At 42.0% G+C, this 18,393-nt stretch overlaps 1 protein-coding gene across 1 annotated transcript in view; it reads right to left on the reverse strand.

Moving 5' to 3' along the window:
* The window catches only part of LOC311131316 (adhesion G protein-coupled receptor D2), a gene marked incomplete at its 5' end in the record, with an annotated part of 177,426 nt that overhangs the window by 90,208 nt on the left and 68,825 nt on the right, over positions 1-18,393 (reverse strand). The window contains one exon of the mRNA XM_084164219.1: positions 17,185-17,305. Within this exon, the coding sequence (XP_084020345.1) occupies positions 17,185-17,305 (121 nt within the window). The remainder of the gene's footprint in view (positions 1-17,184; positions 17,306-18,393) is intronic.

Below are 18,393 nucleotides of genomic sequence, written 5' to 3' on the forward strand. Positions count from 1 at the left end.
GACAACAGACTGGGATAGGGAGAGATTGAATATGTCTGTAAACACACCAGCCAGCTGGTCTGCACATGCTCTGAGGACGCGGCTAGGGATGCCATCTGGGCCGGCAGCCTTGCGAGGGTTAACACGCTTAAATGTCTTACTCACATCTGCCACGGAGAAGGCGAGCCCACACAGTCTTTGGTAGCGGGCCGCGTCGGTGGCACTGTATTATCCTCAAAGCGGGCGAAGAAGGTGTTTAGCTTGTCTGGAAGCAAGACGTCGGTGTCCGCGACGTGGCTGGTTTTCCTTTTGTAGTCCGTGATTGTCTGTAGACCCTGCCACATACGTCTCGTGTCTGAGCCGTTGAATTGCGACTCCACTTTGTCCCTATACTGACGTTTTGCCTGTTTGATTGCCTTGTGGAGGGAATAACTACGCTGTTTGTATTCTGCCATATTCCCAGTCACCTTGCCATGGTTAAATGTGGTGATTCACGCTTTCAGTTTTGCGCAAATGCTGCCATCTATCCACGGTTTCTGGTTAGGGTAGATTTTAATAGTCACAGTGGGTACAACATCTCCTATACACTTCCTGATAAACTCAGTCACCGTATCAGTATATACGTCAATATTATTCTCTGAAGCTACCCGAAACATATCCCAGTTTGTGTGATCAAAACAATCTTGAAGCGTGGATTCCGATTGGTCAGACCAGCGTTGAATAGTCCTTAGCACGGGTACTTCCTGTTTGAGTTTCTGCCTATAGGAAGGGAGGAGCAAAATGGAGTCATGGTCAGATTTGCCGAAAGGAGGGCTGGGGAGGGCCTTGTATGCATCCCGGAAGTTGGAGTAGCAGTGGTCGAGTGTTTTAGCAGCGCGAGTACTACAGTCGATGTGTTGATAGAACTTCGGCAGCCTTTTCCTCAAATTTGCTTTGTTAAAATCCCCAGCTAAAATAAATGCAGCCTCAGGATGTGTGGTTTCCAGTTTCCATAAAATCCAGTGAAGTTCATACATACACCTCCGCCCTTCTGCTTCCCGGAGAGATATTTATTCATGTCTGCGCGATGAACTGAGAACAAAACTGGCTGGACCGACTCGGACAGTATATCCCGAGAGAGCCATGTTTCCGTGAAACAGAGTATGTTACAATCCCTGATGTCTCTCTGGAAAGAAACCCTCGCCCTGAGCTCGTCAACTTTATTATCCAGAGACTGAACATTAGCGAGTAATATACTCGGAAGCGGTGGGTGGTGTGCACGCCTCCTAAGTCGGACTAGAAGACCGCTCCGAGTTTTGGGTCGGCCTCTGGAATCAGTTCAATTGCTCTGGGTGGTGCGAACAAAGGATCCGCTTTGGGAAAGTCGTATTCCTGGTCGTAATGCTGGTAGTGCTGGTGAGTTACCGCCACTCTGATATCCAATAGTTCTTCCCAGCTGTATGTAATAACACAAACAATTTTCTGGGCTAATAACGTAAGAAATAATACATAAAAAACGAAATACTGCAGAGTTTCCTAAGAGCTAGAAGCAAGGCAGCCCTCTCTGTCGGCTAGTTCTGGAAGGTCAGTGAAAACATCGAGCGAGCGCTGAACAAAACTCTTTCCCCAAAAAATCCCACCCCCTTTTCAAACTGCCAGGAAAGCATCCCATGGAAAATAGAGAGATCTAATCACAGTGTTCTTTCTCCCATTGTTTCTCTAATATTAATTGAGTTTGGCAGGGCTGACCATGCCTCATTCATAATGACATTGTTAGGGTGTAATTTTTCCATTACACCCTAACAACTACGAGAGAGAGAGGGACAGAAAGGTGAAAAAAACGATCCCGGTAAAATCAATGGTGACATATCTTTATGGCCAGTCGATGACAGATGTTACAACATTTGCCATCGGTCTAACATTGTGTCAGTGTGTGTTGTATTGATTTTACATCAGAGGGCCAAATGTTATTGATGAACCTCCTTTGGTAACGGATGAGAGCACTATTGTACTTGTTCTTACATGTTTAAGTACACCGACCGAAACCACTCGAGTGGCAGCTTTTCCATTCACTAATGTACTGATTTTGTCTGGCGTATTAACTTAATTCTGGAACGTTTACACCAATCTGCCTGTTACAATACGATTTGAATCCAACTGAGTGTGTAACCGTACACCCGGATTTATCCTAGCGTACACATGTGGGAGAAAATAAGGGCGAAAGAATGAACTGTAAACAAACACGCTTTTAAACAAGACAATTTGGCGTTGCGTGTTCCCAGCGCCAAGGAAAACATACTCGCAGAAAACTGATACAAACTTTTAACACATGGGTCAAACCAGACACTTTGAACTGGCGAGGGAAAGAGCAGCCTGAGTGCCAGAAAGCTGTTTAATTAACAATACTTAGGTATCCAACAGACATTTTTGGGCGCCCCCTTGTCAAATTGCATGAGACCCCACTGTCAATCTTGGGGCATATTTTAATTACACATTTTCCACTGGGGGGAATGTGGAAAACGAACTTACATCTCTGAGAAGCAGCGAGCAGCTGGAGTTTGGGTTGGGCTGGGAATCTCCCTCACACACAAACACTCCGCTCTCAGCCCTGAACTGAGAGAGAATACTCCAACTGACTGTGGATAGAATCAGGCACGCTCCTACCATCATCACTACACTAACACCTACTGAATGCAGAAAATTTGATACTTTGCAGGATACCTTCAATTTCATGGCGTGAAAAAAGGGGAGAGAAGGTCAACTTGCTATTTCTCTTTGTCAGTCTCCTATGTAGGCACAGTGTGTTGACTGTATTGTGCTGGGCTTATTATATTAAGATCAAAATAACAGTTTATATTTGCCCTAGATGGTAGCTACCCTTTGTAGCAGATGCTATTTGCAACAGCTCAAGCTACTTCTTACATGTCATTCCATTTATTAATGGGAAATTTAAAACTTCCCTAAAACTCCATTGATAACTTTTTGGGTAGTCTGAAAGGAAAGGACTGTGTAGTAACTGGTGGATACACACAAACAAGCTTCTATGTGCATTAGAAACACCAAACAACACACAGGAGCAAAATCACACTAACACTAACAAAGATAAATAAAACGCACTGATATGCAAACTCAGAGAAAGTTGCGTTAGCGAGGGAGAGAAAAAAAAAGGATTATCCCAATTCCTGGAGCCTAGGGACGTGTTTCCTCTCTTCCTCTTCCCCATCTGAGGTGAGGCGAGCTGGGGTTAATGGCATATGCCATCGGCGGTGACGTGTGGAGCCAGCAGGGGCTCAGGCACTTTGCCGGAGTATCCATCATGATAAAGCAGGGGACCCGGAGACTGTCACATGCAATCACAGTTTACTACGGATCGCGGGACTTCAGAGTGAAAACGAATGGTAGTTCATCGACATGAAGACTTCATATATCTTGTTTTTGGGGGGGGGACTTGTCTTTTTTCTCTTTCCTTTTTGTATGGCTCTGTGTTTTGTGTCCCTATTTAAGATGCCATAAAATATTCCCCTGTTCCTACTGTAGAATAAATTATTCAACAATTTCGTAAAATATAATTTATACCTGAATTTATTACAAAAATCCTCAACTAATTGAATTTGGAGTTGTTTTTCATGTATATTTATTTCATTACTTTTAAGGAGTAATTATCTAAGAAGTCTTTTTTTAAAAAGGGATTAAAAAAGGCTCATATGACTTTTCGGCCTTTTCATGTGATTGAGCATGGCAACGTGACAATCATCAAATTTATCAACCACTAGAAAGTGAAACGAGCCGCAATAACGTTTCTGCTTTAGCCGCTCATTCCGCGCGCCTCTCTCTCTCAAATCCTGGTCGGCTAACCCCTTTAATCTAGCCTACTAATGAGTCCAAATGACACAGGCTTGACGTTCTCGAGATGGTGTTAGAGCGATATTCTGCTCCGGCCAGGGCCCTTCTCAAAGGCATTTGATTGGCACATGCTTTTACTTAATGAGGATAATTACTAGGAATAACAACTGGGGAACCACATCTGCTCAGTGTAACGTCGGAGCAAAGGGAGGTGGTGTTGCCCCGATCTGTCAGAGAGAGAGAGAGGGAGCGCACTCTTTTTCCCACCTTCAGTGGCACGGGCCCATTCTAACACAAACCCTACCTCCTCCCTTCCCTACCTCCTTCCACCCTTCCCTTCTTCTTCCCTCCCTCCAATCGACAAGAACCAGATTAATAGGAATCAGCATGTCGTTGTAAACACTCATTAGGGCCAGGCGGCTCGCCCTGTCCTGTGTGTGTGTGTGTGTGTGTGTGTGTGTGTGTGTGTGTGTGTGTGTGTGTGGTTCGCCCTGGCCTGTGTGTGTGTGTGAGACAGCACAGCCATGGCAGGAAGGGCAAAAGGCCAACGGGGCTGAGGCTGAGCGACATCACCTTTGCTGCCGTTGTTCTCTCTGTCTGCGACTCCGCGACATGTTTACTTTACACAATGCTGCTGTAACATTGAAACAACAATGCTGTAATGTTTGAAATACCCAGGTAGTTCCCCCTAATGTTAATAAATCAACTCTGGGCAGATTGGTTTGAGCAAATTTACTTTGTAACAAAAATCGGAAAATCAAAGCTAAGAGATATCTGGGTTGATAGCAATCAGGAATTTCAAGCTCTTAAGTCTGGGCAATCTTTATGCAAAACATTTTTTTAAATGCATAGCATCCCTTTTCAGTGTAAACGTCGGAATTCTTAGACAAACCGACAGATAGAATTTTCCTCTCTCTGTTCAATAATAGCTGTGACATACAATTAAGCTTTCTTTCGAAAAGGAATAATGATTTACACAGACAAGGCTCATGAATAATACATTGCTGTTTATTTTGGTTGAATTCACATATGTGAGAAAATAAGCGAATAGCTCACTCGCAAATTGGCATGTGTATTTGACGGCCTTCACACCCCCACCCCACCCCACCATACAAAATATTTAAAAGATGCCGCTGCCTTGCCCCATGCTGACCCAGTTCTCACTAATTATCTATAAAGTAGGCATCAAAGCAGGCCAAACAGTCCGCAGCACTTAGATAGATTCAAACCCATTTAAAATATCTGACTGCAATGTGGTCTGGGCTGAGGGCTCCCCTTTCTGACTAACTAATCCAACAACCCAACCCCATCTCACTGTCACAGCCAGACGAGCACGTCTGTGTGAACTGTGATCTCACAACAGGTCGGAGAAGGCAAAGAAGTGGTTGAACTTATAAATAGAATGGTCATTGTTCTGAACTTGTTATTTCAGTGTCGGAGTCGTCGGAGAGGTTCCTGACACTGGTAGGTGGGTGGTTGGCAGGGGGACAGCAGAGGAAGGCGGGGTCGTGTTATTATAAAAAGGGTCATGAAGTCAGAGTCAGCTGATCATGTGTTTCGGGTCATGGGCTTGTACTATGGTTTGCTTTCATATGACAGAGGCTATTACTAAATTGAGCTGGCAGGTAAATTCTAAAGCAAATAAATGCTAGTGGGCTTAATACAAAAAAGGGTATTTTTTGAGGTGGTGGTGTCGTGAGTAATGGCAGGAATTTAGAATTCTCCCTCCTTTTGACAGGAAGCATATTATTCTCCCCGGCTTATTTTCCCAGCAGCACCGATATAGAGTCAGGTTTTTGGGTTTCGCTCGGATGGCGTTTGGTTCAAAATGAGGCCATTCTTTATTCTTAAATACCACACATTGCTCACTTATATACTGCTGGTCTATTGGACTTAAAAAATATATTTATTGAATTAACCCAAATGTAATTTATCAATTGTCAATTGTATTTGTGAGACTTTGACAAGGGTTTTTAGGAATTGATATTTTATTGCTAAAGATCAAATCAAACATTCATTTCTTTCCATAAGAAGTTGTGGAAATACAATATGAAATGTGTCAGTGTTCTCCTTAGACATAGTGTACAACACTTATCTACTTCCAAAGTTAAGTAAGATGAAAAGAGACAGAAAAAATAACAATAACAACTTTGAGGAAAACGCACAAAAAATATACTACTTAAAAAAGCACACTGACCTAATTGCAAATGCCATCTTCTTAGGAATTCATGGTAAGAAACAACACTGACCTTGAAATCTTGTTTAACATTGTTTTGTGCTGGTAAATAAGAGTTAATAACTGACTCGCCTGGTTAAATAAAAAAGCAAGGAATTGACTCTGACCTGTCTGCACTCTGTCCTCCCTGCCCTCAACCCTGTCCTCTCAGGCACCATGTATTTTTTTTAGATTTATGGATACATTTATGAATACACCCTCTTGCACTGTATTATATTGCGCTGATATACGCATGCCCTGTTATATTTGAATGAAATCCATTGTTATGTGTGTTTTTAATTATTTGAATGCACTTGTATGTATCTGACACGACAAGTTCCCTATTACCTGTTGCTACATAGTGATACACAGTGTCTAATGAATGTATTACCTATTCAACTATTTATCAATACATGTTTTTAAACTATAATTTGGACCCAGAAATTAATATTCATCAATAGTTTATAATATGTATTATTAATGCTTATTCTTGAAAGCTATCATGAAGTGTTACCAAAGGTTTTAGTTTACCCTGAAAAAGTACAGTTGTGTATTACACCTAAACATGGGCAAACAGCAAATATTAGCATTATTAGCATTATTTCAGTTAGCGTGTGATACAAGATATCTCCACACTGAGTAGGGGCTGTGTCTTTGAACTTCACAAAGGCACTGGATACCTAGGGGGATAGTGTTCATGCCTGCTGCCGTCTCAAACAATTCAACATGAAAAACATTTCCCTGGTGTGTGTGTGTGTGTGTTTGTGTAGATGATTAGATGATTACTTTTATATATGCAAAAAAATACATTGACACCTTTCTGTTTTCTCAATGACATTCAATTCAGCATTGAAAAAAGGCGCAAGTTTAAATTTGATCCACTTGAGCGAGTCTGACCACAAGTCAGAGACCACTGTGATGACACACCAAAGGCATTTGATGAATCCTTTTTGTCTCCTTCTAATGTAGGGGTGTCAAACTCATTCCACGGAGGGCAGAGTGTCTGCAGGTTTTGGGTTTTAACTTTCAATTAAGACCTAGACAACCAGGTGAGGAGAGTTCCTTACTAACTAGTGACCTTAACTCATCAATGAAATACAAGGGTGGAGCGAAAACCCGCAGACACTCGTCCCTCCGTGGAATGAGTTTGACACACGTATTCTAATGCCTCTTAAGGGGAAAGTAATTCAAAAGTAACTGAAAGTAATCAGATTACGTTACTGAGTTGGGTAATCCAAACTTTTGGACAGGTAACTAGTCACTGTGTGTGTGTGTGTGTCTGGCACTGCCCCGGAGAACCTGGAGAGTTCATGTGAGTTGGACTGACTGGACAACTGCCTGGGAAGCTGGGCTCGCGTTTTTGTTCCTTGTCGTGCGCTGCGATTTAAAATAACCGGTCTCCCCTTTGTCTGAGGTGGGAAACGGGGAGGTGACGGGAGTTGGAGACACACATATAGACACACACATACACACACACACACACACACACAGAGAACATGACCCAGGCCCACTCCCAGGAGCCCACGATGTAGGCATCTTGGCATCCACGCGAGTGAGCGTACGGATGGCCAACAAATTCCGGACAGATCGGGGGGGGGGGGGGGGGTGATTTGCTAGTGTGTGGGGGGAAACTGAAGCGTGACACACAGCTGCGACAGCTGAGAGGAGTGTAAACGGCCCCCCTGATCTCCTCCTGGACCTCAACACAACCACCATTCATCAGAGACAATCACCAGCCAGTGGACTGGGGGGTCAACTCAATTCAATCCATTTGAATCCACTCAATTCAGAGCCATGACACCAAATTCACTTCTTGAGTAGAAAATGATTAGAAATATCTTGTTTATGAGTTGTATTTCGAGTTCATGTCAAGGGCAGAATTCAGAGGATGACACAAAATTCAGTCTGTGACTAGAAAATCATGAGCAATGGTCCATTGTGACTACGCATTTTGAGTAAATATCAGTGGGCAGAATTTGAGAAGGAACCTACCCCAATCCTGCACAAGTGTAACTCCTAGAGATACAGGCCCAGGGCCTATTGAGTAACAACGCCACAAGACCATGTGAGAAATGTCCAGTTCTTATGATAGGCCTCCTGTGCTTATAAAGGCTTTACAGAGCAGTCATAGAGGCTTCATAAGCACTAAATATACTCTTTGCAAATCATTTATAAGCAATGTTATACTACATAAGGGATGATATAAAATCTAATTCCACCTGGTGCTTTGCCCAATATTGCATTATGACCGTTTTGCCACCCTTAATAGACTGTATCATGACGTTTGCTAATGAATGATTTCAGAAACATCTTTATATGCCTTATAAAGGATTTATAAAGGCTTCATCAAGCCTTAACACTTATTTAAAGTTTTGACAGCCCTAGAAGTCGGGTAGAAGGGAAAGTTCTCATCCCTGCCTACAATTACCCCAGTCAAAGGCTTAGCTCAAAGGGCCTGTCAAAACAGCTACAATCAGTCAAACAATCAGTCAAAATAATGTCAAAACAACCCGTCAAAGGAAAACGTGAAAAAAGTCACATTCAATGAATAGGGAAACATTCTTGAACTGAGTTTTAATTAGAACATCTTGAGTGTCTAAAAACGCTATGCTCTTATGACTATGTCTTTGGCCCAGGTCGACAAAAAGCCCAAAGCACTGATTCCGACTACTGAGACTGTGTTTATACAGGCAGCCAATTCTGATCTTTTTTTTACACTAATTGGTCTTTTGACTAGTCACATCAGATCTTTTCACATCAGATCATTTTCAGATCTGATCTGATTGGTCAAAAGACCAATTGGTGAAAGAAATTATCAGAATTGGACTGCATGTGTAAACGCAGCCATGTTGGCTAAAACATATTTTTTAAATGTAATTTGTTCCATTGGCTTCTAAAATGACATTTGGACAGCCAATGTGTATAGAACCAATATTGATGAATTGATTGGGTGTCATCTTTGACTGAGCAACAATCATGTTATGGTAAAGCACAAATTCTATTGGTTCTTTCGACACCGTATGGCTATTCAGAAACCTCATCATGACAAATGACAATATATTATATATGACACCACATATCTCATTAAATTAATTAAATATAATTTTGACAGAATGCCCAGGGAATACAACATATTTTAATAAGAAAAATAAGATGTTAGGTTTAGGCACTGAAGTTAAGATTGGGAAATATCTGTTATCTTATGTATCAGAAAGTAGCCTCTTTAAACATGCTTAAACTTAATTCCACAATTAATCTGATCAATTACATCTTATCATTAGATTAGTTTATCAAATATATTCCTTCAGCATTAAACATGATTAAAATGATTAAGTAAACAGTTTCTGAAGTGCTGTTGAATTTAATTTCTATCCAGCAACCGACTATTAATTTCAAAGGAAATGTAAATGCTATTGTCATCATCAGCAACTTCTAATTAAAGAGCTTGACAAGAACGTGCACAAATAAAAACAATTACTGATTTCATCATCTTTTCCCCACCGTAATAGTAAAAACTGGAAGGACTGAAATTACACTGCCCTCTTCTGGCTCAAAACCAGACATTTTAATTGCCTTATAACCTCAGCTTCACAAAAACAAAACCTTAAAACACCAATAACTTTAAATGCAACAACTATTCTATAACTAATATTGTAGTTTCTTCTACACTTATTTCCAATTAGCAAACTCACAAAGTTCCAACTTCCAAGCCCCAGCCCCTTTGTTTTCTCTCTCTCTCCCTTCCTCCCCTTCTCTCTTGCTCCCTCTCTCCCACCGCGCTCAAAAGTTATTGATAGTTAGAAGTTATGGGCTAATAATACAACGGACAATGCATGGCCAGGGGCCCATTATGCCCAGGTAATGGATAGCAGGGAGCTTTTGAATGACATTGCACAGAGATTGGATGACGGAGGGTCGAGCGATTTATGGCCAAGTGAAGCCCCCATCCATGCTATTTATTTCCAGCTTGATAAGAGAACAGATGAGGCATGGTGGTATTTATGGTCCACAAGTTCATAAAGACGGCCGGGATGGAGTTAAAATCCTCTCATATTCTGGGGATATACACTACATGACCAAAAGTATGTGGACACCTGCTCGCCAAACATCTCATTCCAAAATCATGGGCATTAATATGGAGTTGGTCCCCCCTTTGCTGCTATAACAGCCTCTACTCTTCTGGGAAGGCTTTCCACTAGATGTTGTGACATTGCCGCGGGGACTTGCTTGCATTCAGCCAGAAGAGCATTAGTGAGGTCGGGCACTGATGTTGGGCGATTAGGCATGGCTCGCAGTCAGCGATCCAATTCATCCCAAAGGAGTCCGATGGGGTTGAGGTCAGGGCTCTGTGCAGGCCAGTCAATTTCTTCCACACCGATCTCAACAAAGCATTTCTGTATGGACCTCGCTTTATGCATGGGGGCATTGTCATGTTGAAACAGGAAAGGGCCTTCCCCAAACTGTTGCCACAAAGTTGGAAGCACAGAATCGTCTAGAATGTCTTTGTATGCTGTAGCATTAAGATTTCCCTTCACTGGAACTAAGGGGCCTAGCCCGAACCATGAAAAACATCCCCAGACCATTATTCCTCCTCCACCAAATTTGACAGTTGGCACTATACATTCGGGCAGGTAGCGTTCTCCTGGCATCCACCAAACCCAGATTAGTCCGTCGGACTGCCAGATGGTGAAGCGTGACTCATCACTCCAGACAATGCGTTTCCATTGCTCCAGAGTCCAATGGCGGCGAGCTTTACACCACTCCAGTTATTGTGCTGACGTTGCTTCCAGAGGCAGTTTGGAACTTAGTCGTGAGTGTTGTAATCGAGGACAGACGATTTTTACGCGCTATGTGCTTCAGCACTCTGCGGTCCTGTTTTGTGAACTTTTGTGGCCTACCACTTCGCGGCTGAGCCGTTGTGGCTCCTAGACGTTTCCACTTCACAATAACAGCACTTACAGTTGACCGGGGCAGTTCTAGCAGGGCAGAAATTTGACGAACTGACTTGTTGAAAAGGTGGCATCCATTGACAGTGCCATGTTGAAAGTTACTGAGCTCTTCAGTAAGAACATTCTACTGCCAATGTTTGTCAATGGAGATTGCATGGCTGTGTGCTCGATTTTAAACACCTGTCAGCAACGGGTGTGGCTGAAATAACCAAATCCACTAATTTGAAGGGGTGTCCACATACTTTTGTATATATAGTGTACATCTAGCTGGTTTTTCTATGCATCGGCAGGACATAATGGTAGCTTAGGGTAAGCTCAAGGGGGAAGGTGTGTGTCTCTTTGTTAACAACAGCTGGTGCGCGATCTCTAATATTAAGAAAGTCTCGAGGTTCTACTCGCCTGAGTTAAAATACCTCATGATATGCTGTAGACCATACTATTTACCAAGACAGTTTTCATATATATTTTCCGTAACTTTCTATTTACCACCACAAACCGACGCTGGCACTAAGACCGCACTCAACAAGCTGGAAAGGGCCAAAAGCAAACAAGAAAATGCTCATCCAGAGGCGGCACTCCTATTGGCCGGTGATTTTAATGCAGGGAAAACTGTGCCCAAGAATGCCAAGGTAATCACCCCGTAGCACTCACATCAGTATCCATGAAAAGCTTTGAAAGGCTGGTCATGGCTCACGTTAACACCATCATCCCAGACACCCTGGATCAACAATTTGCATACCGCCTGACTTGTTGGAAAGGTGTCATCCTATGACTGTGCCACGTTTAAAGTCACTGAGCTCTTCAGTAAGGCCATTCTACTGCCTGTTTGTCTATGGAGATTGCATGGCTGTGTGCTCGATTGTATACACCTGTCAGCAACGGGTGTGGCTGAAATAGCCGAATCCACTAATTTGAAGGGGTGTCCACATACTTTTGTATATATAGTGTATGAAGGAGTTTGGTGGCCAATTGAAATTTGAAGGAGATACTTTTTTGTCTTTGTGTGTCATTTGATTATTGTACGACTCCCCACTGGCTTAATTCAGATATACTCAATATACTGTAAAAAAAAAAAAAAAAAAAAAAAAAAAAGGAACATTGAACAAAAACACAAAATTTGATTTGGTCCCATGTTTCATGAGCTGAAATAAAAGATCCCAGAAATGTTCCATACGCACAAAAAGCTTATTTCTCTAAAATGTTGTACACAAATGTGTTTACATCCTGTTAGTGAGCATTTCTCCTTTGCCAAGATAATCCATCCACCTGACAAGTGAGGCATATCAAGAAGCTGCATGATCATTACACAGGTGCACCTTGTGCTGGGGGTCAATAAAAGGCCACTTTAAAATGCGCAGTTTTGTCACACTTCACAATGCCACAGATCTCTCAAGTTGAGGTAGCGTGCAATTGGCATACTGACTGCAGGAATGTCCACCAGATCTGTTGCCAGAAAATTGAATGTTCATTTCTCTACCATAAACTACCTCCAATGTCGATTTAGAGAATTTGGCAGCACATCCAACCGGCCTCACAACCGCAGACCACATGTATGGCGTCGTGTGGGCGAGTGGTTTGCTGATGTCAACGTTGTGAATAGATTGCCCCATGGTGGCGGTGGGGTTATGGTATGGGCATGCATAAGCTACGGACAATGAACAGAATTGCATTTTATCAATGGCAATTTTAATGCACAGAGATACCGTGATGAGATCCTGAGGCCCATTCATCCGCCGCATTCACCTCATGTTTCAGCATGATAATGCACAGCCCCATGTCGCAAGGATCTGTACACAATTCCTGGAAGCTGAAAATGCCCCAGTTCTTCCATTGCCTGCATACTCACCAGACATGTCACCCATTGGGCATGTTTGGGATGCTCTGGATCGACGTGTACGACAGCGTGTTCCAGTTCCCGCCAATATCCAGCAACTTCGCACAGCCATTGAAGAGGAGTGGGACAACATTCCACAGGCCACAATAAACAGCCTGATCAACTCTATGCGAAAGAGATGTGTTGCGCTGCATGACACAAATGGTGGTTACACCAGATACTGACTGGTTTTCTGATGTACACCCCTTCCTTTTTTAAAGGTATCTGTGACCAACAGATGCATATCTGTATTCGCAGTCATGTGAAATCCATAGATTAGGGCCTCATTAACTTATTTCAATTGACTGATTTCCTTATATGAACTGTAACTCAGTAAAATCTTTGAAATTGTTGCATGTTGCGTTTATGTTTTTGTTCAGTATATTATAATACATACCAAGGACCAATTACATGGACTAGTAAATAATATCAGAACCAATGGGTACTTAAACAAAATGGAGAAAATGGAGAATCTACCAAACAAATCATGTGATTTTGCGCTTGATGAAAAACATCAAATGAGTCAAAAACAACAACTACAACAACAAAACTGATATTTCAGGAAATGCTAGGGTATAAAACCACACAAAGACACACACAAAGATACACACATGCGCGCACGCACACAAACACGCACGCACACACTCCCAGATGTTGCACTTTAAAAAAAAAATGGGTCTATGAGCTAACCCTAATGAAATACAGTGAAGTATTTGGTGTGGAAGAAAATGCATGATCGTGTTCGTTCGTTTGTTTATTATGGTCGGTTAATGTCTGCAAACAAAACTTTAAAAAAAGAACAACACTGTAAATACTCAATCTTTTCAAGCGCCCAATACGGGGGAGGTGTGCGATGAGCGATGAAAAAGGCTTGTCAACATTATCTGCTTTATTGATTTAACAGTAAAGGCCAGCAGCTTAAGCGTTACGTTGCTTTGGCCACCCCACTGAAAATACAATAGCCACAAATAAAAAAAAACTCCTTAAAACGTCCCTTTTTATCACCTGCCGGAATCACTTGAGGTTTTGCGTGCATTATTATGTATTTCCTGCATTTCATCATCTTTATGGGCGGCCATTAGAATTTCATAATGTTCAAGTAGGTTTTTCCTCGCCAAGAAATCAATGTCATTTGAACGAGGATATACTGTAGTTAGATACATCTCCAGAACTGGAGAGCAGTATAGGCCTATGTTATGCATCAAGTAGTCACTAATGATGACACCAAATTAAAATGTATCACAAAAAGTGGCTGACAAAACGTGGAAGAAACATTGAGAAACTTGCAAAAACAAGAGAAATGTTTTGGCCCCCAAGATTTTACTCCAAAGCCTGAGCCTTGCTTGCATTACAAGGGAGAGGGAGAGAGAGAAAGAGAGGAAAGGGGGCACCACATGGGCCTAGAAATCATCAGGAAAACAGATGAATCCATTTTAAATTGTACACAGGGGACGTCTATTTTCTTCATGTTCCAGTGGAAAAGACCGGGCCGAAAAGACTCTCAGTACAATTAGAAGATCACAGAAAGCACTCAGGATGTTTCCTCTGCGCTGGGCCTAGTGCTGAGAACCGTCTCTGTGACTCACCGAAATTGTGTTGCGGTGACTTCTGTCCCCTCGCCATCAAACAAATGTGATACTTCCTAAAATACTAAAAACAGAGCGGTGGCGACAATCGAATCAAAGACTCAACTCTACCCTCGGATTCCAAACAGCTTACATCAATAGCTGGCATTCCAGTTGGATACGCAAATTCCCAACAAAGCAATTAATATTTTCAAAAATGCTTTTTATTTGTATGATTCCTCTTGTTTCACCGGATGTCCACCCTCGGAAGCCGTAATTCTTTGTTAAGAATTCAAAGCATATGGAGCAAATATCTAGTATCTAGCGATCTATTCAGTAACTAGTGATATTTTCAGCTTTAACAGTCCCTAAATACTGAATAATATACTTCAAGAATTATGCCATACATGAGTGATTCTCTAGTTGAACAGCAATAATCTAATAAGTAATTAGGCCTGTATACCGAATAACAAGGTCTATCTAATAAGGGACAATACGCTGAATGCCAGGTCACAGTTAGTGACGGGGGACAAGTTTTCTGCATAGCAGGGGTGGTCTGGCCCTATTCTCTACAGTCAAAGCCTTTAAAGCAGGGCCCATTAAGGAATTCAGGAGCAGCTGGCTATTATAGGGCCCCCATCGCCACGCCGACTGACACGGAGCGCCCCGTCACTTCATTAATTCCTCCTCATGCGACGGTTGTTGACCAGCCTGACCCCACTCTCCTGACTGGACAATATGCAGTCGTTTGAAAAATGAATATATCCCCCTTTTGTATGGGCATTTCATTTAGTTTCATTTCATTATTTAGCATTGATTGAAGTTGTTCAAGAAGTACTCACTCACACTGTCACATCAAAAAATCTGTACTTGACTGGTGAATTACAAAAAGGTGCAGGTTAGTGCTATTTTAAGATTGACACAATAAACAGGGGCTGGGATTCTTGGTGCGATAAATACAGACAGTGATTATGTGTATGATGATTTTCTCAAGGCACGATGACCGCTAACATTGAATCTAAACTGCAAACATGCCTATTTTGATATTACACAGGCAGTTAAAAACACTGTCCTGACCAGAAAGTTGTACAGAACGTTTGTTACCTGTATCTGAGCTATTCAACTGTATGTGTTCTCTCGGAAATGCAAATATGGACATAGAAATATTATAATTAGTCTGCTATGAGATCACGTGAATAATATGATGTTAAAGGAGTCATGTTGCATGTTAGTGAGGTACGGAAGCTTGAAGGACTCACATTTCTTCATTCAGTTTGCTCTATTGCTTATAGCAGGGCTCAGAGGAAAAACTATGAGGAAGTTGTTTTTGTGTTTCTACTGTACTGTTAAAGTGGAAGCCGTCCACCGAAGCTATGTGACTCCACCCCAACTAATAAGATAGCCTGCATGAATTATTGTTGTGATAAAAAATGTAATTAGATGTGGGAGAAACATAACTATTTATAGTTAGAGAGAGAGAGGGCTTTCTTAATGATCTGACTCGGGCTAAATGTCTATTGATTTCTTGTTAAATATACGGCTCAAATAAAGATACAACTGATTAAAGATGACTACAAATTGCCAAGCAGGATGTGAGTACTGCACACCAGGGTAGACCGCAATCAGAGCATTACATGATTCTCCCTCTCTCTGTCCTATTTTCACAGGCAAGCAAGATAATTAAGTTACACTGGAATTAATGTTTTCATGTGAAAACCAATATTTCTCAAGTTGATGTTAATTATGGGTTGGAAGTAAAATGTAGGCTAACACTGCTGAGATAAAACATAAGAAAATACGTATTTATGTTTTCAGAATGTTGTATGTGTCATATTTATGAAATGTAATTAGAAAAATACCTTATTTCACTGTTTAAAAAAAATATTTTATTTACATGACTACTGAATCAAATATCAAAAACATGATACGCTGTGGTAAATTTGACTGAAATACTGTAAATTGTTCACTATAAATAAAAGAACAAAAACATGTATTTTTATAGCTGAACATTTAATTAAAAAAATTTTTAAAAACATTAACACAATTGACAATCAAAATGCCAGCCTGTAAATTCTGTAGTAGCTCATGAAACCATTTTGTAACGTTGCACTTTCATTGATAAACAGAAGCACCTGTTTAACACAAGCAGAGCGCTACTCATTTCCTGTCAAAGTCAACCTTGTCTCCAACAAACACAAACTGAAACCTTGAGAGTTTGTTGCTCTCTTTCAGAGTCAGAATAAGAGAATCACGAGAATGCATAATGGTAAAAATGTGATTGTGTCCCTTTTTTCATCTGTGAGCTTGGTTCTAATACAGCACCCCATTCACTCACAGCGAAACCAGAGGCCTTTCAAAGAACAACGGTCTCAACTGAAACTTGAGCCACTTCCGTCTCTATTGGTGGTTAGTGGTCTTTCAATCCTTGTTAATTCTCCAATCAACATCTACAACACAGTATGTCCCTCTACTGGGTAGGCCTCCATCGAAATAGGCCTATAATCTCCACATCCGAATACAGTCATACATGCAGAACATCGAATACAGTCATACTTGTATAACACATTGGAAAAGGTGGAGTTATCTCAGGGAAAGAGAGAGAACGGGAGAGTGCAGAGAACGAGAAAGGCATTGAGGGAGAGGAAGAGAACAACAGAAAGACAGAGAATGAATGAAAGAGTGAGAGAAATAGAGAGAACACAGAGAGAGAACGGGAGAAAAGATAAGAACAACAGAAAGAGAGAGAAGTGTTTTAGATAAGTGAGAGTATGTGGCCAGTACCTGCAGTGAGTTGAGAAAGATGAAGACGTAGGCCATGACTATGGAGAAGGGCACCAGGACGCCACAGAGCCAGGTCAGGCCCAGGATTGGCAGTAGCACCAGCACTGCTTTCACCGCAGCCCTGAGAGAAAGCAACCACAAGCCAATCGACACAAATTGAAGGACTGGGCACCATGCTAGTAGACAGTTTCCCCATTACCCACCCAACCCAGGCACCTCACACTGAAACTCCCCATCCATTCTGGATCGGATCCGTGCGCAACGCTATGGGCTTGGTTGGACGTGGTTGGGCCAAATGGGGCAGGTTGGCAGGAGGGTCGACCCAAGCACAACAGGGGAGGCTGGTTAGTCTCATATTGTGACAATTTCCACACTAAATCGCTCCCTAATTCTGTTTAGGATAAAATTACCTTCCAGTTCAGGTGACCGCTAAACCGCACCAGCTGTGGGGCGGGCGAGGGCTCTAGTTTATTCAGCGGAGGAATGTGTTTAAGTTTCCACTCTGGCTGCCATCGGGCCGGCCGGCTGACGCTCAACACCAACATTGATATTCCTCCTCCACAGAGTTGTTATTGTGACCAGCGCAGCTGAGTCGCAGGAAAAACATTTACACGTTGAAATGATTTCCACTGATAGATTGTAAACAGCACTTCAGGGAATGAATAATTACACTCAAATTTCATACACTGTATCCTATACAAAGGGTAAAGGAAACAACAAAGGGAAAAATACCAACACACCATACACTTTACTCTACCTCACCTCTTGCAGTGCAGTTAATATCTTTCAGTGCAGTTAACATGTACACTGAGTATACCAAACATTAGGAACACCTTTGCTAATATTGAGTTGCACCCCCCTCCCCCCCCCCCAGAACAGCCTCAATTCGTCGGGGCATTGGACTCTACAAGGTGTCGAAAGCATTCCACAGGGATGCTGGCCCATTTTGAATCCAATGCTTCCCACAGTTGTGTCAAGTTGGCTGGATGTCCTTATTCTTGATACATACGGGAAACTGTTGAGCGTGAAAAACCCAGCTGCGTTGCAGTTCTTGACACAAACCGGTGCGCCTGGCACCTATTACCATACCCCATTCAAAGGCACTTAAATCTTTTGTCTTGCCCACTCACCTTCTGAATGGCACACATACGCAATCCATGTCTCAATTGTCTCAAGGCTTAAAAATCATTATTTAACCTATCTCCTCCC

This window comes from Coregonus lavaretus (assembly GCF_964263955.1).
Source record: "Coregonus lavaretus genome assembly, chromosome: 6".
Taxonomy (NCBI): Eukaryota; Metazoa; Chordata; class Actinopteri; order Salmoniformes; family Salmonidae; genus Coregonus; species Coregonus lavaretus.